Source organism: Lissotriton vulgaris, chromosome 9 (assembly GCF_964263255.1).
Source record: "Lissotriton vulgaris chromosome 9, aLisVul1.2, whole genome shotgun sequence".
NCBI classification, from domain to species: Eukaryota; Metazoa; Chordata; class Amphibia; order Caudata; family Salamandridae; genus Lissotriton; species Lissotriton vulgaris.
The window spans coordinates 153037010-153058076 of NC_141697.1; the positions used below are offsets into that span (position 1 = coordinate 153037010).

Sequence of the window (21067 nt, forward strand, 5' to 3'; positions counted from 1 at the left end):
AGCAAGCGCGCATTAGAGCAAAATGTTCTAGCAGTACTGCGTCTTTTTATTTTTTAAAAGGAATAGGGATGTGCCAGCTACACACAGAGTTTCAAACAGGACAGTTTTTTTGCTTTCCTTTTAGATAAATGAAAAGAGTTATTAAATGTAATCTCTGACAACACGTCGTGTTTCCAAGCAGCCATCTCAGTAGTTTCACGTTATGCATATGGATTCAAGATAATTGCGTTGACAAAACGTACTTCAAGACAAAAATATACCTCCATTAGCTTTTATTGAGGACTAAACACATATGGAATTGCTGAAGCCTTCTCGCTCCATTTCTGTAAATTCAAGACACGCACTCGAACCTGACTATGTAGTTGTGAAGCGAGTGCTTAATTTGAACCTTTGCTTTCCGGTGCTCCCCGCCTGCACTTAATTGGCAACACCGGCACTTACGGCAGTCTGCACATGGTGACGCTGTTTGTCTAATTTAGAGAGCAGCACTAGAGCGCAGAATAACAGCTCAATTCAACATACACGAAAAACAACTTTTATATGCCGCCCAACCTATTTTTTTTTTTTTTTAATTTTATAGTTTGGGGTCCGAATTGTCACACTTGTAAATGTGTCATGCTTAGTAGTTGTGATGGTACTCTCACTGGCTTCGCTGGTATGGGCAACGGGTGGTGCAAGTAGCAGTAGCCTACTAACGAGGCCCATGGCCTTTTTTATTTTAATTTTTTTACAAATTAGGCACTGCGATACAAGCAAACAGCGGAAGGTTTGCGGACTTCGATACTGACTTCAATGTACTTTCTGATAATGATTCCTTTGGTGCTGAGAAGAGCCCCGTTTTATATTCTTTCTGGTAGAAGCCCCAGGGTAACGGACTGAAAATTGAGCAACTCGGTAGCAGTAATCCGTAAACCACTGCATGCTCGGTGGCTATTTGCTCCTTCAGGTTCAGGCTGGCATGGTGTAGGAGAGCAAGAAAATGAAGATTCACTCCTGGATTTTGAACGTTCAACTTTAGTGAATTCATTGAGTACATCGTACTTCTAATACTGTAAAAATCTGATTTGAGGGCCATATACAAGGAAATAAGAGGAATGTGTGTTTCTGTTCTACGAAATGGATTCACAAAGTTTGATTTGAGGAAGCAGAGCATAGAGTAGTAAACCTTTCACTGATCCGGAATACAGAACACTCAAAGACAAGTAAATACATGCAGAAAGCAATGCAGATATTGGGTTCGAATCTCACTCCAGTAGCACTAAATAAAGCAGAGGACATCTCATGGATCAACACTATTTCTATTTTTTGGCAGTCCCAAATGATCAGACTGGTTCCTTTGCACCCCTCAAGGATCAATTGATGCAGAAAGCCCACAGGTCCAAAGAGTAGTGTGAAACAATTTTGATAGAAAAGGCAAACTGCTGTGGTGGAACTAGCCTACCCTGAGTAAGGTACATTTTCTCAAACCTCTCCTGTGCGCTCCCTTTCCAGATTGTTAGAGGTGCACACAGGGCCTCAAAATACCATGATGTACCAGAGGGAATAGCAGCATCTTCCTTGAATGGCAAATGTACACAGCAAATTGATTTTGCACCATGATATCCCTCAGAACCAATTTGGCCCATTTATCCCCTCTGGAGCTTTCAAGAATTTGAAAGCAGACCAGATGCAGAGTGGATGTGAGCCGAGCATTGAGGGTCCAGTGCACGAGCTAGGTGCTGCTCAGAAATATAAGAGTAGGACCTTCAGAAATTGACATTTTGACTCCAGAGACTGCCCAGAGCTGCAGACTAAGTCCTATATCCTGGAAAGGTGTGGCTCCGGAGAGCTGTTGGGAGGAGCATCATGCTACATGAGTGTGGTTCTCGGTGGAACCCGCTACATGAGAGGAGGCTGCATGGATCACCAGGTTCACATCCCTTGACTGGAAAGACTTCTAATTTAGTAGGTGTTGAGTATTCCAGGATTGGTTATTTGACATTCACCATTTCATGATGGGAAGGTATGACCACCAAAAACGACATGGGGAAGACCCAGATGTGGCAAGATGTAATTCTTCATCCTCTAGCTACTTACTAGAAATAGCAAACACTATGGGAATCATGAATTAGCAGCAGCAAAAAGACCTAAACATGCACAAAAATAAACCCTAATAAATGTTAAAATAAAAAAAAATGTTAAAGGCATTCTCCCCTAGTACTTTTTTACAGGTAGTCCCAAAGGAAAGTACGTTTGAGTGCTCACATCAAGAAGTATAAGAGGATGCACAAGCTTTGTGTTAATTGACCTCAAAGGTATCATACGTGGATCGTTATTGTGATCACATAAAACGTTTTTATAATAGATCATTGATTGTGTAACTGGAGTCTAAAGTGGATAATTTTATGACCAGCACCTCCAGCATGTGCCTTCTTTGATCTATTGCTTTTCTGTAATGTGAAAAACTGAAAGAAGTGTTTTTGTATTTTTTGAACTTGGAAATGATGCCTTTAGATGGCCCAAAAATATTGCAATGTATACAGTTTACCCCGTCAGGTCCGGGAGGGAAAACAAAGGACTTTTCTGATGATCAGATATACAAGAAAGCATTTTATGTCTGATTAAGAGTTGCGTGGTATTGGCAAATCCTCCAATTTCTGGAGGAATTGTGAGAATCCATGAGTGACATTTTGTCACCATGAGGACCGTACTTTCCACCGGTGGAGATTTTCCTCCAGATTTAGCCTAGTCTGTTATATGACTGTGGAAATCAACTGTCAGTAAAGATCTGATTGCATATGTCCAGAATTATTCTGTTTTCTGGCCAGTTCCTTGATATTTGGAAGATTATGTAAAATACCCATTGAAGATTATCTAATGCACATTTCTTTACATAAAAACAGAATTTAGGTATGGATTCATCAGATCAGATAGTGGAACAGAAATAATCTCTTATGTCCTACATAACATTAACACTCCAGTTCAGTCCTTTGGAACCCTTGCATTTGGTACTACCTTCATGGCTGCTTTTTCCAAACTCTATTGGATGCTGACTATAATGTGGAGATTTCTCTAATAAATCAGTCCATTTCTCTACTGTTTAGGCCACACTATCAACTGTCAACATCTAGGTACTATGGTGAAATGCAAGAAAGTCCTAAGACAGACAGCAACCTTTGTAGTTATAGGTAATCTCCCAGTAGCATCTGCTACACTTACTGGAGCCCTTGTTAAGGTGTCAGACATGAACTGAGAAATGTTTCCGGAATTCCTTCTTTGTGCTTTGACAAGTTAATGTGGCTTCCTTATTGTCAGCATACAACTTGCATAATTGGGCCAGTCTGGACACATTTTCAAAATTCCTACCTCTGAATGCTTCAGGTGAATTTATTTTCTGGTTATTGGGACAAAAAGACAAAGCTATAACTTACAAGGTAATTACATTCCCATGTAATCTCAAGACTTTGTTATGACTCTTATTGTACAACATTTTCTAAATGTGCAAAAATAGTGTTCTGTGCCATCCAAGTGCTTAAGTACTTTTATTTCAGCACCACAAAAATAAGTTTCTTTCAGACCTCGTCTTTTTGAAGCTTTCAAGAATGTAACAAAAGGTTTAAATTTTGATCCAAATCCAAAATAATCCTCCATTGCTAATTCTAGATTGTATCAAAAAGTCAAGTAGAATATCCTTGTAGATGCAGGAGGGTCCAATAAACCTGAAGAACGCTTCTCCAGTAGGATGGATATTTTCATTTTCCATGGGGATTAAATACTCCGAACCAGTGGATTATTCAAAGCATGAAAGAAAGGTGACTCTTGCATATTCATTCAGATTCTCCATTACATTCTTTAACATTGCAGAAATCCTGTGTAGACCCTCCTTTAACGAATACAAACACATGTTCTTTGAGGAATTGAGCTAGCGTCCGACGATGTTCCCAAAATCCCAATAAAATTAAGCCCATTTTTAGACCTTTCGTATTGAGATCTCTCTCCACATGAACATACTAGGTAAGATCTTATGGAGGGAAGAGTTTGGTGACGGAATGACCTACATCTGCAGATCTCCAAGATTCATAGAGGGTTATTCCAACCAAGGGATTGTTTTGCCAGTTCTTCGTGTTCACATTTGCAAACCGGCAATACAGACGTAAACTTCTTCAGCTAGAATTATGTCTCCAGAGTGTTCGTGAAAGTTCTCACAGTGGTTTAATTGCATCTTTATCATCAGGAATATATTTGTTTCCTTATTTGAATGACTGACTGATCAAAGAGCAGAGCCTTCATATAGTTTGCAGTAGTCTTTTTTTCAGTTTTTCGATTAACCATCAATTTTATCGGATTACATCTCAGAGACTACCATTTATTGGAGAGGTAATACACTTCTCTAAATCACTCAGTGGTACCTTTTCCAATCTTTCTGTGACTTTAGTGTTTTGTTTTTTGTCTGTTGACCACTTACAAACATGTTATATCATTGACACTGCTAGGTTTTTGGAGCACTATTGTGCTCAACTTTAGAGTTTATTGAGCCTTAACCCTACAAGAACAGAATTGCCAGCCATCTGTTGGGATATCTTCACTTGTGGACTCTAGAGTCCAACCTGTTGAACAGGTGCTTTGCGGACTTGGAGATTAATCTCCGTACAGCTGGGGAGCTGACTGTGAACGTTTTCAGAGTTATGGCTCTGGATCAGTGGTGTAGGAACTAGCAGTACTGGAGGTACTGAAGCACCCTCTGATAACCTTGAAGTAGTTCCCTTTCAAAATTAACAACAGAGGTCTTTGCATGTATGTCTTGCAACATGTAATTTTATTTATAGAACGACTGTGAATGACCAGATGGCTTTTTTTCTGACCAACTGCTAATTCTTTTATCATAGCATTTACTTTTTCTTTCTCCTAAATAAAAAATCAAGGTGTTTTGTAAAATGACCGTAGTGACACTCTGGCTCGGGTTCAGGAGAGTGTGAAAGGAGGCTGTTGTATGTCAATGTGATGTTACACACATGTAAATTAAACATAGCAGCATTTAAACACATTGGCGTGGGGCTCCTTATGAGACTCACAGTATGCGAGAGATAATATTGCAACCTGTAACTTAAACTCTGGTGTGGTATATTCCATGCGTAGTATTAGCTTCTCAGTGTGAGTTCTACATCTTGACATGACTGATAACATATTATCTTGTTTTCAAGGTTTCAGAGCTGCACATATTACAGTATTTCCCCATCCAGTTTTTGCCAGGTTTAACCTTTTAACATTTGTGCAGGGGAAAAAGTGGAATTTTTGCACAAGTTATAATCCTGATAATCCAGATCCATGTGCACATGTTCACACAATAACTTCCACTCTATACTTTAGAAATAAATGTAACATGTGCTCCAAAATCCTTTATTGGACTTATTACTACCTCCCCTCCCCTCCCTCCTTTCACATTTGAACACCATGAGAATCCCTCATTAAATACATTTGCTCTTTAAGTAGCATTTGGGATTTTTTCACAGTTCCAGGAGTCTGATTTATAGTTTGGCAGAGGGTTGCTCCAATACAATGTGATGAATATCCTGTCTGCCTTACTAAAAGTGCCATAGGATACAATTCACTTGTAACTGAGTACCCTGTCTGCCAGACACCAAGTCTTTAGTGAGATGATGCCGCTGACCACCTTTCCCACTATCAAAACTGTTGCAATACTATTGCTGTGGATTCTCCAGGACAAAGATATGTGCATGTACCATCTTGGTAACCTATTCTTATATAGTACCAATTTTGCCTTCAAACACGCGCAAATATGGCACAAAACCTTTTTATTCAATAAATTCCAAACGGCCATAATTGTGCTAATAGAGATTACTCATATTACAAGTCATCCCCTGATTTTTTTTATGTTACAGAGCACATCTTGAAGTCAAAACTTGTAAGACTTATGCAGGACCCCAGCTCACTACTGCCATCCAACGTATTACCATTTATCGCTTCTGTAACTATTGAGGCAATCCTATCAGTGATCAGATTTTAACCAGGATATCTCCATCATTGTATGTTGTTGAAAACACTTCTCTACTTACAAGCTGCCCTTCCCTAATGTGTCCATGCTACCAATGATGAGGTGATCTGTCTCGTCCAAGAGGAATGCATCACTTTACAACCTCCATCAATATCTAAATATAAAATACCTTGGCACATACTATATTCAGATAAACTACAACTAATGTTTCTTTTGACTAGAAACTAGCCTTGGGTGCATATCTTTAATCTGCTGGATAGTTCACTAGAAAACTGAGACATTGCAGGTATTGTCCAGAAGACATCAGTCTAATTCCTATTATATTTCTTCTCCATATCTCAGCCAGCATGAGATTTGCACAGCATATCTCCTCAATCCTGTAGGATGCTCCTTTTAGTTACATTGAAATTTGTGTGTGTGTATACATTTGTACATGGTACAAAGCCGCATATTTTGTGCATGTGTTCTCAGTGGTCTGCATTTCTGCCGTCTGTGAAGAAGAGGGCTGAAGGCAAACAACTTGATCACAAGCACTCAGCTAACTCTTCTTCCTAACCAAACTTTACATAGGTCACTTTCACTTGAATGTCACGCTATCGCAGTTGCCCATGCCAAACATTTTATCTAAACTTTTGCAGGATTGCGATGCACTTCTATTGCTCTTCTACTTTCATGTCTCCACCACTTTAGATGCCTCAACGAGAGAGGTACCACTTTGTTACCTCCAAGAAAGCATCAGACAACCATATGCCCCCTTCCTATTTAGTCACCATTGCTTCAAATGCTTAGATGGGTGGTGAGGAGCTGCAACATGTTGCTATATCAACAATTTCACAAATTGTGCATATGCTGTTCTGACTCTAGGTCCAGTCCTTGTGGATCAGTTACATCTGCTTTAGGAGGGAATATGCCTGTACAGAGATGTGTGAGGTGACTGTACAAAGCAAAGGATAAAGGCCCATTGCAATTGTGGACCTGAAGGCATAGAAATTCTTAACTGTCTGCACCGTAGTTGTGAGGCAGTGCCGGACATAATAATTTTGAGATGTGTGATCTCTAGGTGTCTTTAGGAGAAAATCCACAGACAGCTAAAAGTAAAAGAAAAAGAATACAGAAAGGATTTCAATAAATATTTCAATCAAGACAATACCCTTTCAGGCTTATATGCCAAATAAATTATGCAAGCAAGAAACTCTGAGTAGTTCCCAAGTTTAGGCGGAGAGCAGCTGCTTTATATGGAGCACACTACACCACCAGCGACACTCTGAATCTGCTCACCTCAAATGTCTGTTATTCTAGCAAAGTTTTAAGCATAAGATTAGCACTGTGCCATCATTGATAAGTTAGAAAGGGACAAAGTTCTTAGGCACTCTAGGCCTGAAATTGCATTGTCTTGACATTTACTGGGTGCTCCCCAGTGGTGGCTGGCACAGGTAAGAGTGGTAGGGCAGGTGCAGGGGCAGGGCGAGGTGAAAGTGGGCTAATTCGACAGACATGAGGCCCTTGCTGCCTCACCGACTTGGCGATGCGGCGAGTGCAAGGTAAGTGGTTTTATATTTTTTAAATTTTATTTTCACTATCACATCGTCAGTTGACTTTCACCGCATCCACAACCCCCCGCCCCTACCCTTCCGGCCGGGCCGCCACTGGTGCTCTCTTGTATCTGGGCAAAGCGTTATGTCTCTGATTACCTCGAACTAGAGTTAAATATGTGTCGGGTTGCTTTTATTCATTCCAGGTTGCCTTGGATAGTATTTTACTACTCCCAAGCAGTAATTTTGTACCCTGAGTGGTGAAAGGCTTTTGTAATTTTTTTAGCTCTGCATGCACAGCACTGTGTTAATCCAATGCTTAATGGTTTTGCTGTAAAAATGGCAAAATGCTTTGTCCCTCTCCAGCTCTGCATGTATGGCACTGTGCTTTTCCTATGCTAAAAACTTTGCTTGAAAAACAGACATTTGAGCTGAGTGGATTCAGGGGGTTGCTGGTGTTGTAGGGTGGTCCGTGTAAAGGAGCTGCTCCTTTGAGTATGTGTGTGTGTATGTGTGTATATGTATATGTATGTGTATGTGTATATATATTACCTACTGGCGGTCGCCAGTAGGTAGTTATAGTTAGGATTATTTTCAATGCAAAATCTCAACATTCTATTGTGAATAACTTTGGCGCCGGTTGAGGAATCTGCCTGAAAATGTCCTCAAATTTGCCTCGCGGCGCTCCGGTCTTTCCCTGAAAGTTTGGGGGGGATTCGTCAAGCTGGGGCTGAGATAAAAGGGGGTCCCAAAACGTGTTTTCCCCATGTTAATTTCCATAGGGCGGTCGACCTCACTTTTAGCCCGAACGGCTGAATGGATTTCCACCAAACTTGGCAAAATTGTAGGGACTGGTAGCCCGATGTGCCTTTGCTATGTCTCAAGATATGTGCTCCAGTGGATTTTGAGTAATTTAGGTTAAAAAAAATATATATATATCTATAAGCGCTCCCCAGTACGCGCACCGGGGTGCTAACCAGCGCGCTATGAGAGTTCGCGCGCGGAAAGCTGATTGGCTCTCGGGTGTCTGTCAACATTCCAAACAGTCCGGAGCGGCTGCCATCTTCTGTCTCGGTAGGATCGAGACACATGAGGTGGCAAAAACAAAGGGGGGAAATGACCATAAGGGGGCTGAGTAGACCCCCCTGACCCCCTAGGTTTGATGTGGGAGCTATTTTGAGTAATTTAGGTTAAAAAAATATATATATATCTATAAGCGCTCCCCAGTACGCGCACCGGGGCGCTAACCAGCGCGCTACGAGAGTTTGCGCGCGGAAAGCTGATTGGCTCTCGGGTGTCTGTCAACATTCTAAACAGTCCGGAGCGGCCTCCATCTTGTGTCTCGGTAGGATCGAGACACATGAGGTGGCAAAAACAAAGGGGGGAAATTACCATAAGGGGGCTGAGTAGACCCCCCGTGACCCCCTAGGTTTGATGTGGGAGCTATAAAAGGGCCCGCGGGGCAAAAAAAAAATTTTTTTTTGATTTGCGCGGGGGAGCGCCCGGTACGCGCACCGCAGAGCGTACCGGGAAGCGTTCCATGGGGAAAAAAGAATGATAGAGTTTTTAAAAAATGTAGCCTTTTTTTATAAATTGGAGGTAGTTCTAAAAAGAACTGTTTTTTTTCTTTTTGTTGTTTTTATATTTTTTTAATGTTTTTTTTTAAATTTTGTACTTTTTTTGGCTTTTATGAACTATTTTATATTTTTTTGTTATTTTTATGGGGAGAAACAAAAAACAGGGAATTGAAAATGACTCGACTGGAGCAAAAAAAAAATCTGGAAAAAATTAGGGTTTTTTGGGGCAATTGTGGTTGTCACCAGCAAGGAGGATGGTCTTACCACAAAAAATACATGTGATCCTGAATTCACCAAACCGTGGTTGTATGCAATGGATCGTCTCTCTTGTCTCTGGTCCCGATGGATTGGGTTGTTTTCGTTTGGAGGTGCTGGGTGTAGATTGGGGAGGGTTGCTGGCCAGTTCTCTCACCTCTGCGGCAGCATAGTTGTTTGGATGCTTGCGCTGCATGTGCCTAATCATGGTATTATTACCAAAAGAATATTTTTTGTTCGGGTTCCCCCTTGACAGTTCAATGCCATAGATTTGGCAAGTCACCTTGTAAATGTAAATGTATGAAGCTTATATAGCGCATGACTTACCCTGGGGCATCTCCGCGCTTGCTTAGGGAACCCGTCCTGATATTCCCCTGTGAGATAACCCTGGCAGGGTATCCACAAGGTGAAAGCCAGGCATACCACCGCGAGGGGCCGATGTGGAGATTAAGCAAGCTATTGCCCAGAGTCGCAGAGTGTGAACCCGTGAGTCGAGAAGGCACCGGAGCGAGAATTATCGAGTCCGTGGAATTATTGAGCCCAAGACCCGCCGAGGCGGGTAATTGAACTCTGGTCCAGGGCCAAACTCAAGCTCCAGGTCTGCCGCCTCTAACCCTTGAGCCACACTTCTCCACCTTGGGCGCATTGACTTTCTTCTTGCCCTCTGGGATAGAAAAAAACTCCCATACAATGTGCTTCCTTGGCCTGTATTGGGTATTGCCTTCTGGCAGCCACCTCCTCCCCCCCTCCTCCTCCTCCTCCTCCTCCTCCTCCTCTTCTTCTTGACCACCAATTTGATGTTGTGGTGGTCCTCTTGGTGGTGGTGGTGCAGATGCTCCAGCTGCTGCTGCTACTGTAGCCATTTTGAAGTACAAAATATTTCTGATAGATCTCCAAACAGGTCTTCCTCAGTCAAAGGACAAAGTCAGCATACGGAAAAAAGGTGGGGGCTCATCATTTGGAGAAAAAAAACTGTCCTGAACCAATGAAAAGTGTTATTTTCAGGTCACATGACCAGGGCTTTCATCATTTGGAAACCAAAACTGTTTTGCACCAATAAAAGTGTTATTTTCAGGTCACATGACCCGACGCGCTTACGCAACGCGCCCCTGGGCGCGCCCGGGGATGCGCCACGGGGCCGTCGCGTAAGCGCGTCAGATGCTTACATTGCGCGATCGTATTCGCTCGAGTACTTCCGGGTGCGCTTACGCCGTGCGTATCACGCGGACGCAGCTACGCGATACGTCATGATGTTTTCGTTCGCGGCAATAGCGTTAGCGGGACGCTCACCGGTACGCGACCCGGGGCGCTCCGGAAAAATGCGATTTCCAGTGCGCACACCGGGGCGCGCACCAGGGCAAAAAATAAAAAAATAAAAAAATATAGTATTATATAAATATACAATATAGGATTCATTAAAAAAATATTACATTTCATAGGTTTGAGGCCCTATATATTTAGGAATTGGCATTTAAAAAACCTCTTAAATTCACTGAAAAAACCATAGGTTTCACACCAGTTATAGTTAGCTGGAAATTTTACTGACATAAAACCATAGAAATTCCAACGTTATAGTTAGTTGGACTCACTATAACAAGCGCGCCTGCAATGCACTGCTGATGACGTCACATATTACATCACTCATGACATCGTCAGTGACATCACTCATGACATCACTTATGACACCAGCCAGTGAATGTGTGTCTTTCTTTAAAATTAATATGTTTAATATTTGTATTTGTAAAGGTCGAAAAAATGCCCAAAAATGCCCGAAAAAATGACAATGAATGGCATTTAACAACACCAACCCACTGGAGGGTAAAAAAAAATTTGGAAGAAAATGCAAGAAGGAGCCGTGAGCACTACAGGTACCAACATGCTCAGCAACAGGAAGTGACCTAGCTAAAGATCGTGCTATCTAAGGAAACTGAGCCCTTTAAAATCAAAGAAACACGTAGTGGTAAACCGGCTCCCTAACCAAATGGTGTTTGCAAACTGATGAAGTTCCTGGCAGAACGAAACGCGTCTTTGTATAAATGCCGTTTTTCCAAAAGAAAGGGAAATGAAAATTAAATGAAGCAATGCGGCAAATATTCTGGTTTCTGTGCGGCTCTATTTCTTCTCTGCGGGGGAGAGTTGTTGTAATATAAATCGGCTTGGTTCCGCCGAAAGAGACTGCACAGCCAACGAGAGCGCCATCATCCCCAACTTGAACCATATCGTTGACTCCGTCCAAACGGCCCAGGTGGATGCGGTGCTCCCGGGTACTGTACCCGGTAATGGTTTTTAAGCGGCCAGGAAAGGGGCCGTCTTTGAGAAACCTGTTGCCCAAAAATGCCCGGAAAAATGACAATGAATGGCATTTAACAACACCAACCCACTGGAGGGTTAAGAAAATTACGGAAGAAAATGCAAGAAGGAGCCGTGAGCACTACAGTTACCAACATGCTCAGCAACAGGAAGTGACCTAGCTAAAGATCGTGCTATCTAAGGAAACTGAGCCCTTTAAAATCAAAGAAACACGTAGTGGTAAACCGGCTCCCTAACCAAATGGTGTTTGCAAACCGATGAAGTTCCTGGCAGAACGAAACGCGTCTTTGTATAAATGCCGTTTTTCCAAAAGAAAGGGAAATGAAAATTAAATGAAGCAATGCGGCAAATATTCTGGTTTCTGTGCGGCTCTATTTCTTCTCTGCGGGGGAGAGTTGTTGTAATATATATATATATTTGTTAACCTTGAAGGGCGAATTCCTTTATAACAAATATAGTTGATCAAATTTGTTTAAATTGTGCTATTAGATCTTTCAGATATGTTAACCTCCTTTTACTTTATTGTACTCCCATGCAGCGGTTTTTTCCCTAACACATTTATCAACATGTATTGCTGCAACTGAAGTGTTCAGATGTCTTCTCTAGTGAAGATATAATCTAAAATATGCAGTTGAATACATTGTTACATTCCTGACCAAGCGAACATAAATCACAGAGGACTAACCAGAAAAATGTTGTCTTAAGTCTGGCAACGCTAAATCGTTTTAAGGCTCAATAGGAATTGTCTGGTTAATCACTTATGTAATATTTACAAAGATCGGTCAGTTATTGCAGAATTACTTTTTATAGGTCACTACGCATTTCACGACATACATCCTCCACATGAGCACTAGAATGGGAAACCATAAAAACTAGATTTCCTCATTTAGGGCAACTGTAAAAAATATTACTATTTCTATAGTAGCTCCCTATTTGAATACGCCAGTGGGAAAGGTTGTCCTATATTGTATGTTGGTTCACTTGCGTTTCCTAAGTGTTGTGCTTTTGGGATGCCCACTACTGCAAAGCATGTGGCTGATTTCAGAAGGAAGTAAAGTTTTGATGCTACTTTGGGTGCTCTTGTCCTTTTGTGGCAGAAATGAATTGTACAGCTTGAAGGAAACCTATACATTTGCTATATGAACAATATATCCGAGTGGCATGCCTCCTTTTCATTATTACGGAGGGTGGAAGAGAAGAGTTCCTTTGCAAGAAATAAGAGGGCCAGAATGAAACAGGAATTGAAAGGGCAGGGAGCGGTTCCGGTCATTTTATTTCGACAAGTTGGTGGTAAATATCGAAAACCTTTGAAAAAGCAATTATTTTGCTTTTACAACAGTGCGATGTGGCAGACATACATGCCCTTAGGGCATGTTTGTGTGCCACATGTGCACCCATGCACTATTCAGGGGTGCAACTGGGTGTCAATGTGACATCCTGCCACCCTTGAAAATGTTCCCCCTATTACTGATTCGGTATTCACCGGTAAAATTTACCGAATAATTATCTACATCCCATTTACCTATTCTTAAATACCGAATCAGTAAAATTCGTTTTTTAAGAATAGGTAAATTGAGATTACCTACATCTGGCCCACAGTGTTTTAGAGAGGATCATTGAGTCCAGGACTGCATAGAGTGTAAGGAGTTAAGGCTGAGGAGAAAGATTTACACTTAGTAGATGATGTTTGGTGGGGGGAAATAATAGTAATAGGTCTGCAACTATCTTGGTTTTTTATGGGGTTTCAGTTTTATTCCATCTCACTTATTTTCTATGGTAGGGTGTTGCAATAACTGTGAGTGAATATAGGTGGTGCTGGAGTTCAGCTCTGATCTGAAGTACAATAAAAATTATTATCCGCCCTTTTTGGGTGAAGTTATTTTAGGAGTACCGTTTGTGAATAGGAAGAGGCTTACTCTTGTGCGTGGGTGCATATCCGCACTAAATTCCTCTCTAGTCCTCCCATAACAACTCCTTAACCCTCCCAAAGACCCTCTCCTTTAGTCATAAACGTTCCCCATTTTCCAGCCAGTGCGCGCATCCCTCACACAATTACTACTTAAACTTCTACCTAAGTGTGCGGAAGGTAGGCGATGCGGAGATCGCTGAACGAAGGTTTGTGAATAGCATTTTATAGTACATTAGGAGTACTGTTGTTGTAGTACTGCTAAACCTATTACAACATACAGTTTGTGAAGAGGCCCCTTTGTGAGTAGCAAGGTACATTCCACTATTAGTTTTGCTTCAGAGGTATTGGATATTTCCGTTTGGCTGTGATCCTTTGTATAGCAATGGCTATTACATTTTATAGTAGTTTAATGTTTGAATAATTTATTGGGGGGGTTGCTTGCAAGGTTCAAAGTAGCAAATCAGTTAGTGAGTTTTTTTCTTGCACGAAAGATGATTTTCACAATCGTCCATCCAAAAGCGGCGTAATATAGGGCAATAGAGAATCACATGATCAAGGTTTATCTTGTTTGCTGTTTCTTTTTTTCTCGTCCATAATTCCATAAGCATGTATGTTATTTCTCCTGTTTTCTTGAGCTTTCTGAAGTTGTCACACCTGGTATTCCAGGTCTTAGACACTATGGGGCCGATTACGATGCCGTAGTAAACGGCTCCGACGGCATCGTAATCAGCTGTTCGAATTCAGTTCCGACCGACCCATTTAGTTGGAGTTGGTCGGAAAGGAATCCGAACTGGATTTCCGAATGGCTTCCGACGGGCTTGGAGAGCCCGTCTACTATTCGGAAAGCCTCCACTAATCCCAATGGTGTCTCTTTCCGCCCAAGGGATTACAATGTCGATTCTGACAGCCTTTCTGTGCCGGCCTTTCTGACACAGAAAGGCTGTTGAAAGTCTACTTTGGGGGGCCCCAGCAGTACCCCCCAATGGGTGCATGGCCCCCTGGGTGCAGGCCTGAGATGCCTTACACAGGGTACAAGGATCAACTGCACCTCTTCACTATACGATGAGAGAATGCATTCCGGTCGGAATGCATGCTCCCATTGTAAAGAATAGGAGTGCATGCTGGGTTGGGACAGCCGACAGGAGGTCGGTCGGTCCCAGTACCCAATTGATGTCGGACGGACTCGGGCCGCGGGCTCCAAGTGGGAATCTCTCTACCCGGTTGTTCCCCCAATGTTTTTCCTAAATGGTGTATGATTTTGAGGATGTAAACTCCTTGAATAGTTCTAGGTATATTACTTTTGCTAGGATGTCGGATAGTGTTGGCTCTTCAGTTTATTTCATCAGTGAGAAATGGTAATCTTTTGGTTCTGCTTCATATGCATAGAGTACAGAGGCCAAATCTTATCTGTGGCTTTAACTGTAGCGTGATACTTTATCCTCATCCTTTGTGCCGATTTTTGTGTCTTCAAGTTGTATTATGTCTGATCATGATGTCAATGCTAATCTTTAAAAACGTATTTCTGTATTGTTTTCTTTAACGTCACTTCATCAAAGTGACTCACTTACTACATGAACGAGTAGCTTTGCTGAGAATTGTTTAGTTGAATCACAATTTAACTTGTTGATGCCTTAGGAATTCATTCATTCAGTAACCTACATATTCTATTAGAGTTAACCAGGTACGGGCAAACAAATCCGAGAAATAAGAAATTGAGATCAGAATGGCAAGCCATTGACAATAGTTTTGATTTAAGACTGCACCTAATGATTACTTTACGAATTCAGAATACCTGAGTAGTACTGGAACTACAAGGCCTGAATTATTAAAATCGCTGGTTTCCCTTGGATCTTTGTGATGGGTGTTAAGCTGTAAGCACCAGTGAGTTTCATTGAGACCCTTCCAATTGTGCACAATTGTCTTGGTACTTTCGGTACTTGGGTTTGAAGTGAGCAGAACATGTTCTGTGAGAGTCCTATGTAAATGTGTATTTTTTAGCGAGTAGCCAGATTAGTAAGCTTTAAGACCCACATTTGGCTGGCCAAGTCAAAAAAGAGCCCTGCAAATTTAGAAGTTAATAATTCCGCCTGAAATAGCATGTGAACCTAAAAATATAGTAAAAGATTGCACATTGTTAAAAAAAAAACCTATTGAGATTTAACTCGATTTTTCATTCTTTAGGCAAAACCAACAACCATTAAGGAAGCTCTGACCAAATGGGTGAGTACCTGAGAGGCCGCTATAAATTTGTTATTGACATTTGATTACTAATCCTTGTTACAATAGTATTATCATTAGTCACTATAATTAAGTGATATTAAACCGCGTACTTGAAAGTCTGGGTGTGCAATGTTTATTTGTGCAATGTTTAGTTTCGTGTATAGTGTCAAATTCAGTTTTTAATATAGTACAGTATCATTATTCCCTCTTGTCAATAAAAATGTATTTCTTTAGTAATTGGCTCAAAGCACTTCAAAGATGCATCTACTTATGTATAATAATAATAATAACAACTGGCTGCATATGTGACGTTTAACACCGAAGTCTAAAAGCACTGTGATTGTGGTTACTCTTACCAAACTCAAAGATTCTCATCTGATTGACCTCATGGGAATGCGAGCCTGAATTAGAAAAATGTGGGGCCTTTACATTACACACAGATTTTAGCAGTGGCGTATCAGCCTGGTCTCACAATGCTTCCAGTTGGGTTGACTATTTTGTTTTATGTAATCAACCTTCGTACTAATAAAATGCTATTGGTCAAAGTATTTTTGCCGACTCTATATATTTTTTTTATTTTCTTGGTTTTAAAGATGTGCAAGGGACCCCACGCACTGGTCTAGTCTAACCACCCTTGCAGTTGCTTTCATAAGTTCTTGGAAGGTCATGAAGGCAGCAATAGCCGATTTATTTATTACACCGGTGCGCCCCAAAGGTTTTAGAACCACCACCCACCTTTTTATTACGGCAAACTTGTCATTTACCAGGAGCACATTTTCCATTGAAATTGTCACTAATTCGCACAAACATTCTCTTTTACTGATTAAACTATATTGCACATAAATGATAACTGGTTTCATTGAATATTTTGTATTTCTCCTTCACCAAGTAAAGCGTATATATTTGTTCTGATCCTATTAAAATCTTTGTTTCCATCACACTTCAGAATTGCAAAACACGATGCTTAATTTTTGCAATCCTAACTAATGAATGTGTACAGTTCCTTTACAGGTATTTACACTTGTCTTTGTTGCGAAAAAATTACATTATTCAGCCTTTCCTTTCACTCTTCATGTACTGCAGCAGGACTTTACTTTGCTTTCTCTGAATGCGAAGTGAGGAGTTTGTAAACACCAGTCCTCATGTTAAAAAACAAAAATAGCAGAAGACTTTTTAACGAAATATAATAAACGATAGTAGCAGGTAAGTCATCTCACAGTCTACATATTCAACAGTTTCGCGCAGTGCCTGATTACAGAGTAGATTGTTTGAGGTCTCTTCTTTTCATCTGCAAGTTCAAAGCGCATTGCATCTCCTATCTGAATGGATGCTCCACTGCCACTAACACCGGACGAACCCCCCTACCCCTCCCTCCCTCATACCCACTGCCATGCTGTTGCACAAACATTCCCACACTGTGTATCAGAGTTCCAGAGCACCCCTTGTATGTCATATAGTCCTGTACCCAGACTATGACCTCCTCCTACAGTCCCCCCTCGGATGCAAATATGTTTAGGGGCTGTCCCTCCCTAAGCCCTCCGCTATCGCTATGGAGCTGTGCAGCGTGTCCGTGTCCATGCCTGTGTCCTAGGCCATAAGACAATCCACAAGGTGTTCCCATGACCTAGCCCTATAAATTGTTCTCTTTCCCCTCTTCAGGTCCCAGAATAGTACAGCATTTTCAAGCCCAGCCCATTTGGCGAGGTCCTCTCGCCATTTAGCTAGCCTCGGCCCCTCAGGGGCTCTCCAGTCCATAGTGAATTCCCTTTTCACCAGAATCAGTGCAAGGTCAGTGAACTTAGTGGTTGTTTTGCGTTTGTTGGGCACGGGACTCCCCCCAAGGAGACACGCTGGAGGGGTGCAAGGGACTGCCCGGTGATTAATATTATTGATGCAGTCTATCACTGCTTCCCAGCAGGCCCGGTTCTAGAGGGTGGGCCGGGTGGGCCAGGCCCACCCAAACATGAGCCTGGCCCACCCTTCGGCGTCGGATTGGCAAGGCGGGCCCAGGGCTTGTTGTGAGCCTCCCCCATCAGTGTTTGGGGTTGCTCTCTGGATCCGAGCTCGAGAGGCTGCTGCAGCCCAGCACAGATTTTTGCGGCCCATTGTCACATATAGAATGACAACGGGCCAAACCCAGCAGGCACAGCATGTTGTGGGAGCTCCCCCCTGGCCTTAGGGTATGACAGGGAGGCCTCACCACGGGAGATGCTGCTACTGCGGGTCAGAGTTTTCACTTCCCTTGGAACCGGAAGTGATGGGGGCAATAAACAGGGTTCTGTTCCCTCCCAGTGCTTAATTTGTAAAAAGTTAAGTCCCGGTGCTCAATATTTTTCTTAGGAGGGAGAAGCCACTTTTTCCAGTTGTCCGCCCAGCTATATTCCGGGCACCACTCAATTGCACCATTGTCGTGACCAAGCATTCAAAATCTGTCCTGTGCTTCTGCTTTCGCAGCCTACCTCACTCAGTTCAATAAGATGCCAGCCCTCCCTGATGCAATTATTTAATGGGGGGCGCAGACACGCTACATTACCCAGGCCAGGTGATGAATAGATTAGAGGGCTGGGCACAATTATTTAGTTGGCTGGACAATAAGGCATGATAACATCACTAAGATGATAAACAATACACTTTCATCATGCCTAAACAAGGGGGGACAGTCTGTGGAGGCATGCCACACAGTCGCCCAGCTAGGTATATTTATTTTGAACCAGATGAAGGTGTATAATGATATCCGGGAAGGATTTGTAAAGATGAATACTCAACTCCCATACACACCGGAGTCAGCAGAAGATTAACAGTGGGGGCTGTGAGACATGCTGGCTCACCCTGATACTGGTGTAATACATGCACTGCAAGCAAGTCCGGCGCACATAACATTTGTGTCCGCTACGTACATTCAACTCTATATAGATAGGTGCATAACACATGGAAAAATGTAGAAACGGTATTTGTGGCGTCCTTTTGTTTTGCATTTTATGTTTTACTGGGCGCTTTCTCTAAGAGCTAAAAGGTACTATATGTGAGCACACATAATTTACGCTCAGCTCCCAAGTGCTACTAAAACTGTTTTGCACCTATTTTTTTCTATCACCAGAGGCAGGTGATTGGAATGTACATTTATTAACTTTGGTAAGAGAATCCTGTAAGATACGAAGCCACACTTGTGAAAACCGGAGTGGGTGTCCTTGCACTCACTATACCTTCGCTATGATATCCACAAGACAGCAGGAAAATGTAGTTTCACATAGCTTGAATATCGGGAATCTTCTCCTAGCAGGCACGTGGGAGGAATCACTTCTTTACATTGTGGACTGGAGGGCAGATGGATGGGGGAGATAAAAGGCGCTTCACATAGGACAGGTAAAACTGGGCCCTGTACAGACTGCCCAGGGCAGGAAGGAGTGTCACACACAGGACAGAGAAACCGCATTCACAGCAGTACCCACAAAAGCGTGACAGACAGCCAGCCAGGGCAGTGTTAGGTGCCAGGTTGGAGGGGCTGGAAGGGAAAGGGGCACATGGGAAGCACGAGGGGGCCAGACGCTGGCACTTACATACAGTCAGGCCAGTTGGTGCCAGCTGACAGCCAGACGCAGACACAGGTCCAGCTCTGGCAAGAATCCACCACCTGCTCCTGGCAACTTCCAGTAGACAGGGCGCTAGTACTGAGACACACACAGCAGCTGGCATCGGGGTGATGATGAAACCGCTGGAGTGCCAATACTGGGGCATAGGCAGATTCTGGTACCAGGGGGATGCTGAGCTTGCTTAGTGAGAAGAAAACATGTGTAGTTCTGGCCTTGTTAATTAAGTGCTGGTGCTGAGCACAAAAAACCACCAGCACAAATTAAGCACTGCAGAGTGCTTAATTTCTGCAGATTGTTGGTAGCAGTTGGCACAAGCACTCATTTTAACATGAGATTTTAACCAGCGTAAGAGAGAGAAAGGCAGAAAATGAGGGGAATACAGTCATAGGAAACTACTGACCAAGGAAAAAAGGAGAGCCAAACAAGACTTTCACAGTAGTGCTAAAGCCGGCCCTGTCATGCCCTTTCTGTTTTTTGTTTATTTAATTAGCAGTCAGGTCATGAACGCACAAAGACTGTTTGGTCGGCCCTCTGAGGCTCCCCAAACTAGTCATGCCCACTATGCCCTTCTCCACGCTGGCTGCATTGACTGCAATGCAGCCAGCATGGAGAACATGACCTCCACATAAGCCCCTGGCTGGGCGGTGACCTGACCAATCACAACACTGCTTGCAGCGTTGTGATTGGCTTTGGGGAGGGAGCCTGGCTGCCTGCTTCCTGTTCCTGCCGGAGGCAGAAGATCAGTAGCCGAGAAGACGTGGGACCCGGCCGGGGGAAAGGTAAGCTACATTTAAAAAATGCACCCTCACCCTCCCCCCACGAGTCATGCCGGCCGCGACTGCCGTGAGTGGCCCACCCAAATGAACCCTTGGCCCACCCAAATAAAAGTTCTTGGAGCCGGGCCTGCTTCCCAGTACCCTGCTAAGGAGGGGCAGGCCCATACCATAGAACATCTCCGCCCCAAGTTCCCCACACAGACGACACGTGGCCACAGCTGTAGTATAAAACCTATTATTCCTGCCAGGTGCGAGGTAAGCCCTTTTGTAGGGAGTAAAAGTTAATCAGGTTGAACCTGGCATCACGAGAGATGGCAAGGATGTGCTCCAGTAATCAGCCGCAATCCGCTTCTTTAAGCTGTACTTCCAAATCCGGTTTCCATTTCACCTTCAAGTCTGTCAGGGCCATAAGAACATTTGTTCTTAGTGCTCGGTAAAGGCAGGTAATTGCTTTAATTTGCCCTGTTGTGGTGCAAAGCCACTGGCAGCTTTGATGCACTGCATGTTCTGATTCTCCAGTCCCCCAGTGGATCCTCAACAGTGCCACTATTGCCCAGTGTAGTAAGTACTGGTTACCTGTGATACTGAATTCCTCTGCCAAGTCCTCAAAGGAGAGCAAGTCTCCATCCCGGTAAAATTCTCCTACTTGGTTACTCTACAGGTGTCCCACCCCAGAATCCCTCCCAGTGTTATCCCCCTGGGCCAACACCTCCAGCCATCGAAGCGGTAAGTCTGGTGTGTAAGGTGTGAGTGCGCTGTAGGCAGCGTTGCCAACTATGCTGCACCACTAGGAGTTCCTGGGAAGCCACAGGCAGGTGGCTCCTGGTGGCCAAGCGGACCCACATAAGATCTTTCAAGTCAGGTAGGGAACCAACAACTCCTTCTGGGTGCATCCTTTGGTATATC

At 43.0% G+C, this 21067-nt stretch overlaps 1 protein-coding gene across 1 annotated transcript in view; it reads left to right on the forward strand.

The window, feature by feature from the left end:
• DNAL1 (dynein axonemal light chain 1) overlaps nucleotides 1–21067 on the forward strand; it is a 230562-nt gene that overhangs the window by 37648 nt on the left and 171847 nt on the right. The window contains exon 2 of the mRNA XM_086937248.1: nucleotides 15757–15795. Within this exon, the coding sequence (XP_086793374.1) occupies nucleotides 15757–15795 (39 nt within the window). The remainder of the gene's footprint in view (nucleotides 1–15756; nucleotides 15796–21067) is intronic.